Genomic DNA, 10,379 nt, shown 5'->3' on the forward strand with positions numbered 1-10,379 from the left:
AGAATGTTCATATTCAAAGGTAGGGAGACCTCCTACCATGAAACCTCTGTATTGTAGCTTATACAAGTGCTAAGACAAATGACTGTATGTCTGGATCACAGGAACCACTGGGAGTTAACCAACACCACCAGCATGTGCATATAAGCCTCTCTCTATGCACCTTGCCAAGGCTCTGGGAATGGAAGAATTTGTGACTTTCTACTCCTTTTAAAATGAAAAGGGAGTGCCATGGCCCAATTCCAATGCTCAACCCGACTCTAAGTTGGATTAACAAGAAATAAGCACCTCATGGAGAGGAGGAGAATGGGAGGGGGGAGGGGATCTGGCAGGTGCATTAAGCCAACGACAACGAGTAACGAGACAAAATTTGGAAGACTGGGTTCGTGAGGAAGACAGGGGAGAAAACTGATAGCGCTTTCCTCATTCCAGGGAAAAAGACTGGAACCCTCCCCATGAATGCGTTTTCTTTTCATAAGTTCTGCATATACCTGTTAAGTCATTCTACTTAATACAATGTGTTGCTGTCTGAAATGCCGGCCTCTTCCATCAAGTTTGAGAAGAGAACAATGAAAACATCCAAAGAAAAAGGGGGGAGGGGGGTGAGGCTGTCTTCAGTCTTGACATGGATTCCACGTAAACAAGGACTTACAGAGCCAAAAATAAATGAGAAAATACTGGAAAATGTGAGCGGTATAACTCAGGCTAAAACTTTATATATTTCTTCCCTTTTCACAAAATAATCATGTCTTCTCCATTACAAACCTCCATTTCTCAAATCAACTTGATGCTAATCCATTTTTATTTTTAATTCCGTGAAATGGATCAACAGTCAATGCTGACAATATCAAAGAATAATCGGGGGAATATTCACATCTAGAAAGATGACAAGCGGCCAGGAAACCAGAGACTTAGTGAACTTGTGAATGATGGTGCTCTGCCTTGACTTTAAATTAAAAAAGCACTTCCAGCAGCAAATTTTCCTCAGACAGACATGCTTCCTGGGATAAAGTAAACGGCCTGAAAATGCTTATGCAAGGAGAGTTTTACTTCTTCCAAACTCCCATTAAATAATGTGTACTTATCTTTGATTACAGCCTATTTAAAAAAAAAAAAAGCCACAGCTGAAATTGGATTAAGAACTTCTGCTGAAAACGATTTATTGCGTAACACACAACACTGACAGCCTGATTCTCCGGCCACCAACTGAGCCTTTATAAAAATCTACTGGGCAACTGCCAAGTCAGCTCTTTTGCGTCTGAGCAGGTCACATTGCTGTTGTCAAGACAGCAGCGGCATGGGCTGCGACATCCCCAAGTTCATGGTTAAGGAGTACAGTCAGGGAACCGTCCACCCTCCCATGGCTCTTCATCTGACAGTTTGGGGTTCTGACATCATCAGAGAGGCCCAGGATCTAGAGCAGGATTACCTCCAAGAATCCAGCAGGAATCTGGGTTGACCATCTACCTCCAAGTGTAGGGAAATGGGGAAAGCAATAAAAATCAAGTTACAAAGAAATGCTTGACCGATGTCTTCGAAAACCCAAGCAGGATGAAAGACTCGGCATCAGCAGTGCCAACGGGGTGAGTAGACAAGGACTTCATTTGGAAATAAGTTACTAACGAGTAGGTTCCCATAGGAATTCTAACCGGTTTGGATCTTTTCATCATCAAAGCCTTTTTAATGTGAAGAATACACCCCACCCCTCCCCAAAATTCCCCAAATGGCACTAACCAACAGAGTAGCCACCAGCTACATATGGCTATTTAGGATTAACTTAATTAGAACTAAAAATTACGTTCCAAGTTGCACGAGACACATTTCAAGTACTCAACAGCCACATGTCTCCCTACAGAATGTGTCCATCATCATTGGAAGTTCCCATGGCCAACACGGTTCTAGAGCATCCATTTGTTTCATTGGACAGGTTTTCAAAGACTGTGTGCCACTTCCTGCTGCGTTTCCATCATATCCCTGAGATTCTTCAAAATAGGTACCTTTGTGCTCTCTTTAGCAGGAAAATTCTATAATATTAAGTACTTTGCACAAGAATCCGAGTCTAAAAATTACAGATACCCATACAGTGCTCAGGAGAATGGCTGCAATCCTCTCTGCTACACCCGGCCTTTCAGTTTTGCAGGGGACATAGAGGAATTCTGGGGATTAGGTGTAAGACTTTCCAGTATACAAGGAAGCCCTGAAGACACACCACTTTTGTATGCCTTCAAATCATTTTCCAAGGAATTTCTCCCACAAAATAAATCCTCCAGGAGGGACGCCTGGGTGGCTCAACTGGCTGAGCGTCCAACTTTTGATTTCAGCCCAGGTCATGATCTCAGGGTCCTGGGATGGAGCCCCGCGTCAGGCTCTGAGCTCAGCTTGGGGATTCTCACCCTCGTGCTCTCCCCTACACACACACACCCCCACCCCCCCCCATGCGCTCTCTCGCAGGGTCTGAGTTCAGCTTGGGGATTCTCGCCCTCGCGCTCTCCCCTACACACACACACACCCATGCGCTCTCTCGCAGGCTCTGAGCTCAGCTTGGGGATTCTCGCCCTCGTGCTCTCCCCTACACACACACACACACACACACACACACACACACACACACACACACACACCATGCACTCTCTCTAAAATAAGTAAATCTTTAAAAGCCAGGATTAAGACTAGACAAAATCCAGTCCTCCACCAGCCAGTTTCCACGCACCAACAGAATGACCTAAAACCACTGAGATTGATTGCTGCCCCACCTCCTGCCAGGACCAGTCAAGGTTATGAGCCTCTGAGCCATGGTGGGGGAGGTAGGGCAACTTTTACACTTCTGTTTCTTCCCTGAGGCCCTAGGACACTGTTGGGAACATTCTAGGAGTTCGATCAATAGCTGACTGGTTTGCTGGCTGTTTTGGCTCAGCAGTGACGCTATCCAGGGAATAAGTTTAAGTTATGCACCTGCCCAGGAGACCAACTGACCACCATGCTACATCATAAGCCATTAGGTTTATTTTTGGCCTTTTTATGAAAACTTGTCAAGTTACCATAAAGCATAAAAATAAACCCTGCCCTTGGACTGAAGGTAAATGGACACTGTGCCACATTCACTCCAATACATTTTACCCCCCCTTTCCCACCCCCTCCAGCCCTCTGAAGAGGGAACGACCTGGAATTGCTCTGCGCTCTGCCGTTATAGGGACGGGTCTCCAGAAACCATTTTCACGTCTGCTTCCGCCTCCATGAGGAAGTGTAGACCACGATGTGGCAGGCCACATCCTACGTGTTTCTTGCACATAGTCCCCTCCCCGTTTTACGACTCGCCTACAAAGTGCAAATGACCAACCTTGGGCACAGAGGTGTTAAGACAGACCCCACCCTAATTAGTCGGTGTTGAGTCCAGGTGTGAGTCCGGAGTACCTGCTGTGTGCCCTGTTTCTTTGTGCTCCCAACACGGAGCAGGGGGTCTAGCACACACTACATATTCGAAACCATTTCCTAGGAGTGAACACTTAGAAACAGATGGAAACCAAGACCGCAGCCTCGAGGTAAGAGGGACCTGGACTCCAATTCTAGAACTGTTTCCCCATGTGTATTAGAGTGATGGCCAACTTTAGCATCCATGAGAAACCTCCACAAGGCTTGACAACTGCCCCCCATGTGGGCCCCACCTTCACAGTGGCTCCCAGGTGATGCTGACACTCCTGGCCTGGGGACCACACACTTTGAGAATCACAGGCGCACGCTAGCCTTGCGGTGGGTCGGACTCCCACCCTGCCTAGGAAAATGGTTCTCACTGCCATGAAAAGCACGGTAATTGCCAAATCTAATGCAAACTTTCTATCGGCAACCTGATTCCCCCACTGGCTTTCCTATTTCCTGTCCCCCGACCACTTTTAACTAGGATTTTTCTGCCCTTCCCAATCTGTAATATCTTAATACCCATGACTACTAATGCTTTTTCTTGACAATTTCCTCCCTCCTCTCCCCTGCCCCCACCTCTTTGTGGGATTCTACCTCAATTGCACCTCCTACAGACCTCCTGGCTACCCATGATTTGAAATCCTAAAGCAGGACTTGGCACCTTTTCATTCACCTCCACTCCCTAAGTCCAGGTATAATGCTATTTGTCTTTCTAGTCCTCAGATACAGACTTAAAACACACTCTCCTCTCCCCTCTTACAGAGGAAACCTTCCAAAATGACTGCTACCAACCAATCCCTAGTCCCGCCATCCTCCACACAGTTTTTCTCTTAAAAAAAAAAAAAAAACCACACAGCAACATGAGTTACTCTGGAAAAACCATCAATCCATGTCACTCCTTCCCCTACACCAAAGCCTTCCATGGCTCCCCAGTGGTTCCTACAAGGTAAATTTCCAAATTTCTTAGCATGGCCTACAAAAATTTCTTTATAATCAACCCAACTTACCTTCTAGGCTGTAATTTCCCCACAACTCTCAATTACCACCACCACCCCCCCATGACAATCTCAACAAGAGGTGACAGCTCTCTCATCTTGCATCTGCATCTCAAAAGGAATTCCAGGAAACCTGAGTACTGGTGTTTATTAACTAAATAATCATCGTGACTTCAGTAATTCCACAGAAAATAAAGAACAGACTTTCTAAATGCACCAATAAGAGTCCATTCTCAATTCATTTTCATAGCAATACTTTGGCACCAAGAAACACAGTCAACGATTCAACAGTCAATTAGACTCAATTTACCACCTATGGCTGTTTCAGTATTTACCCACAGCTCTTGGGTTTTGTATCACATAGAACGCATGATTCTGTGTTGACCAGGACCTTCTGTACAAGATAACAATGGTTTTCAAACAGACAGATTTCCTACAAGTTAATCTAGTCCTAGTCCAGTAACAAGATATAACTCGATCACAATTTCACATTGGTTTGCAGGTCATCATTATTTTTTTTTTTTTAAAGATTTTATTTATTTATTCGACAGAGAGCGAGCAAGAGCAGGAACACAAGCAGGGAGAGTGGGAGAGGGAGAAGCAGGCTTCCCGCCGAGCAGGGAGCCCAATGTGGGACTCGATCCCAGGACCCTGGGATCATGACCTGAGCCGAAGGCAGACGCTTAACAACTGAGCCACCCAGGCGCCCTCATCATTATTTCTGCCACCTAAACAAAACTGGAATCCTTCCGTAGCTCCTGCATCCAAGCCAGTTCTAATATTGCTCCTTTTGTGCAGGACAAGATTTCCTGCCGTTATTCAGCTCTATAAAACCTGACGTACCGGCGTACGGGATCAATAAAGGGATTCATGCTCACCTATAGGTTGACAAAGCTCCCCGAATGTCACAAGGGCTGACCCCCACAAAGGGGACACTGAATGCATACAATCTGATTTTAAAGCAAGGCTGTTAGGGAAAGCAAATATGGCTAACTGGAAGCAAAGTCATGATTCTTCCTCTGCTGACATTTCACAGTGATAAGAGAAAACCCATGTTATAAGTAACGTGGATCTAAGTGGAAGCTTACCATGTACACTTCAGGCAGGATGTGTGAAAGAATAAAGCAGAAGCAGGCAGAGGACAATTTCACTCTCAATGGGAAACCACTGGAGAGTTTTGAGCAAAGAAGGAATATTTGATTTACATGTTGTAAAAGTTTCCCACAGGCTGCTCTGTGGAGAATAAACCATGGCGGGGTGGGCTGGGTGCGAAGGCAAGCAGGGAAAGAAGGCTTCAACCACTGCCCGCCCAGGGGGTGAGGACCAGAGTGGTAAAGTGGCTACCGCCACTGCTCACATTCTGGCAACATTTAGAAGGCAGAACCAACTTGGTGCTTATCTAGAGTGTGTGAGAAAGGGGGGAGTCAAAGATAAACTCCAAAATGTTTCATCTCTGTAAATGGGAGTCACCTCTGAGGGGAAAAGGAAGGCACTTCTGAGAAGAGTGCTCTGGAACAGAGAAAAGGGAGGAACCAGAGTTTCATTTTTAGACTTCCTAGTCTCAGTAACCTATAACCTGCCCTAGAAGAGAGGTAAGAGTTCAGGCCGTGGATCAGAACTAGAGAGATGAATATAACCCAGGAGTTTAAACACCAAATTTCTTGTACCCTGTTTTACTGAAGGGCAGAAAATGCAGTTTACCCGTCCATATGAAAGTTAGGAATGAAGTCAAATAAAGGGCTGGCTAACCTGGACGAGTCATTTTACGGCTATGAAGGTTTTTGGAGCCTTAGGAATAACGCTGCTTTAAAATAGTGAGTGAAGGCAGAGGGGGTGAGAATGGGAGGAAGAAAATGGAGGTTTCACATACTCGAGAGTCATTCTATAAAAACCCACTTGCCACCACAGCCCTAATTCACCAGTGATGGCAGGTCAATAATGGGGCAGTGATCGATACAGGAGACACAGGGGCTCATCAGCCGGTGCTGTTAAGAAAATTCTATTCCGCCATGTGAAGTCCTAAATAAAATCAATCTCTGTCACACACCCCAAAACATCCCTTCTTCTATTTAGGATTCCCATGCAAATAAGAAAAAGGACAAACATCCACCCCTAAACAGAGACAGGCAACCAAGGAGACACTGGCCAGAGGCCTGGGCTCACAGGTAGTGAAAATACAGTCACAAGATGCCCGTCCGGCAACACCAGGACTACACAGTGAGGTTTTCAAGAGGTCACAAAACAAAGATTTGTGTGGAGATCCAAATTACAACCTGTTCCCCCTCAAGTGAATTGAGGAAGGATCCAGAGCAGCTCCTTCTGGATGCGACTGGCCGGACCCGCAAAGAAAAGCCACTGGGGACAAAAGGGCAGAACACTACAAAATCCAAAAGGCGCAAACCCTAAGACCTGAAGGAAGAATACAGAAAACAATGCCTGGTAAGTAATGAGCATCTTTATTTTACCAATTGCCAGGAGTCACAGCCCACTGCCACACCTGTTCTGTGCTTCCTCTGTGGATTCCTCCTTCAGTGAGCCTCCAACCCCTGAAGCAAAGATTCTCACCTTAAAAAATACTCCTTTACTGGGTTGACCAAAAAAACCATATTCTTTTCTTCCTAGTAAGTGAGTCTTTCTCATCTCCGTTGCTGAGGACTTGTGCTCAGGTTTGCACAGCCCCGGAAGCTCTTCTCTAGAATGCTACGTGTCAAGCTTGGCTGCCTTGGAAACCCCCCTGGGGAGCTTTATAAAGCACAAGCCTCACCCCCATTCTGACTTAACTGTTCGGGGTTGTGGCATGTGCCCCGAGATTTTGATAAAACCAGATTCACACCTCTAGAACTCAGTCCTGGGACCATCCATCTATTGACACTCCTGCCCTTGGTAAAAAGCAGTCTCACCCCACAAAAGGTTCTATATTCTTTACAAACTGCCCAAAGTCAACCCTTATATACATTAGGAGTTTCAGTAATTGTTGAGCAAATGAAGCTAAGAGAACAAAAAGAAACTCATGTAAACAAGGAAACCAGAGAACTATTTAAATAGATACCCAGAATGTCCTAATACACTTTTTACTGTTTTTACAGAAATTCTAGATCATCAAGATTTCAGTATTCTCTGAAATAGAGAAAAAAAAAGTTTTAGCAGATACTCAAGCTTTCGTTCCTTGAAACATAAACCGAGCACCCATTAGCTTGAAGGAAGTGAATCGAATGGCTATAAACTACTCAAAGTTTCCAGAGTTCCCACTGAATGAGGGAAACCCTGCATGTCTGAGTCAGATGGGTTCTAGTCTGCCAATAATAAATACAAAAATAACATCTCAGTACAAGTATCAGGAAACCAGCTTAGGACTGCTCTCGGATTTAATTCTACCAGGAGGGACAGATTTGAAATGCAAATGATCTCTGACCCAATATCCCATCATAGGGAATGAAGCTAAACTCAGGTCGATTTACTAGAAGGAGGGGAAGAAAAAAAAAAAAAAGCCTCCACATGTTCTTTGAGTTTTTCTTCTCATTTATCCAAAACTCAAGGTACTGCCAAATAACCGCAGTCCCCAAGCTACCTGAAGGACACAGGTGAAGCTTCTATTTCTCTTAGTGTGCAGTCAGCACAGGTTCAGACTCTACATTCTGGGAAATCTCCTGCCTGCCCTTAACCTGTAATTCCACTTTTGTCTCCAGAGAGAACTCAGTGGCCTGCCGGCTCTCTTTTTGTTCCTAACATTCCCCAGTTATCAGGACAGCTCTCAAAAAAGACTTTCTCTAACCGTGCACGCACACAAGAGAAAATAGATCTTGTCCTTCCAACAGGATAGTAATGGCCGGATTTTATCCTTAACACTGATGTAAAACTCGGCGGGGCGGGGGGGAGTCCTATACAAAACACACAGAAATTTTTAATGGCCAGTCGGGGTTCGACAAACTTTTCAGACCATTTTACAAAAGCCCTGACCTCAAAGAAAACACTTTGCAGCGTTAACATACATGCCCACACAAAGAAACACAGCAGGCGCTTCCCAAGGGCCAAAATAAAATGCTCTCTAGTAATTACCATAAATAGAAAAGGAGACGGGCTTCCTGAGTCAGAGTACAGAGTACAAGAAAAACCACCAGCAACAAAAACATCATAAACAAAATTACATGGCCAACAATAAACCAGGAGGAAGGCGGAATTGCTTCTCAGTGAGATGCAAAGAAACACATCTGGAAGAGGCTTCAACAAGAGGACACGTCCATGAGCCTGCAGAGAGATCTGTGAGGGCTGAACATGCTACCTTCCTTAAATACAGAAGCAGAATGCAATGCCCATTCATTTTCTTTGGTACAAACAGAAAAGTTTCTGAAAAATCCAACGAATAAACTACAGCTTAATATTTGAGAAAAGACTTCTCATTACTCTGGGCATTTACTATTTCCCCTAAATTTGGTACGATTTCCCAAACAATTCCCATTTCCTGATTTTTTTTTTTGAAAATCAATAAAGAAAATCAGAAATCTTCCCTTTAAAGAAAAACAGCCTAAGAAGCTCTCAAATGAGCCTGTGAGGCAGTTGGCCATCAGATCAACCACACTAGCTCCCACTGTGATTATGAGGTTATCAGTTTGAAATTATGATTCAAGTTCATGGACATGTACTGTACAAATCATATCCAAAATGAACCTGTGATTAAAGAGAAGCAGCACAGAAAATACCAATGAGTGAAGAGCATAAAAATAAGTCTGTACATTTGCCTCGTAATTCTCACTAGCCTATAAACTGTATTCATCCAACCAAGAATTGTTCTATTATGAAAACGGGTATCTTCATCACTGCAAAATCCAGTGTTCTCTCTGCTTACCATATATGCTGGGCAGCCTTTTTTTTTTTTTTTTTTTTTTTTTTTAAGATTTGAGAGAGAGAGAGAAAAGGAGAGGGGCAGAGAGAGAGAGAGTCCGAAGGGGACTCTGCACTAAGCGCAGAGCCCAATGCGGGGCTCGATCTCAGGACCCTGAGATCGTAACATGAGCTGAAATCAAGAATCAGTGGCTTAATCAACTGAGCAACCCAGGCGCCCTTTCCAGGAAGCCTTCTAAGAGATTTACATGAAATAATGCATTGCTGAGGTAACAGGCAGATTGGCCAAGGCAGAGCCTGCCGCCTGGCTCCAGCAAACCTACCTCAGGACATTCTGGGGACGCTCTCATCAATGATGATCTTTCACTTTGTTCAAAGCCTTTCTGCTCAGTGCAAACGGGAGTCTGGAGCCTTCTCTCTTATCTTAACCTCTAAGAAAACCCTGAAAACTATACACCTTAAAATGATTGAAATGGTGAATTTTCTATCATGTGAACTTTACCTCAACAACAACAAAAAGAACTTAGGATATTAAATTTGCTAATCTCAAAACAAATTCTACTTAAAATTACTTTGCGATACTGAACATAAATACGGAGGTAACTAATATTTTATTCCATGTGGAAGTTCTAGAAATAATGTTACTGGCAAACGGGGTTTGAGTTTAATAATTTTTTTTTTAAAGATTTTATTTATTTATTTGAGAGAGAGAATGAGATAGAGAGATCACAAGGGTCAGAGGGAGAAGCAGACTCCCTGCCGAGCAGGGAGCCCGATGCGGGACTCGATCCCAGGACTCCAGGATCATGACCTGAGCCGAAGGCAGTCGCTTAACCAACTGAGCCACCCAGGCGCCCCAAACGGGGTTTGAGTTTAAAAAGGCTTGTAAAATCATCCGTGAGTATTCAAAACAAAACCATAATCACTTTTTACCAAGCAAAAATTTAATTTTTCAATACAAAATATACCATTAATATTGCAGCTTAAGTGAACCAAAACACGAGCTTATTTTGGTTTTATGTTAACTAGCAACTTCCACCAATGTATCATTGAAATTAAAAAAAAAAGTCAATAGGATATATAGGGAGGCAGTTCCTTTATAATTCATACTACTTTCGGAGACCCACAAACTTC

The 10,379-nt window shown here is 44.0% G+C and overlaps 1 protein-coding gene across 1 annotated transcript in view; it reads right to left on the reverse strand.

Annotated features, from left to right (window-relative positions):
• Positions 1–9,797, reverse strand: part of JARID2 (jumonji and AT-rich interaction domain containing 2) — a 153,719-nt gene extending 143,922 nt beyond the window's left edge. Inside the window, exon 1 of the mRNA XM_081827650.1 lies at positions 6,972–9,797. Coding sequence (XP_081683776.1) covers positions 6,972–7,046 — 75 coding nt within the window. The 5' untranslated portion in view covers positions 7,047–9,797. The remainder of the gene's footprint in view (positions 1–6,971) is intronic.
• Between the last annotated feature and the right edge of the window lie 582 nt (positions 9,798–10,379).

Source organism: Leptonychotes weddellii, chromosome 8, assembly GCF_054177405.1.
Source record: "Leptonychotes weddellii isolate Sample4059 chromosome 8, ASM5417740v2, whole genome shotgun sequence".
Taxonomy (NCBI): domain Eukaryota; kingdom Metazoa; phylum Chordata; class Mammalia; order Carnivora; family Phocidae; genus Leptonychotes; species Leptonychotes weddellii.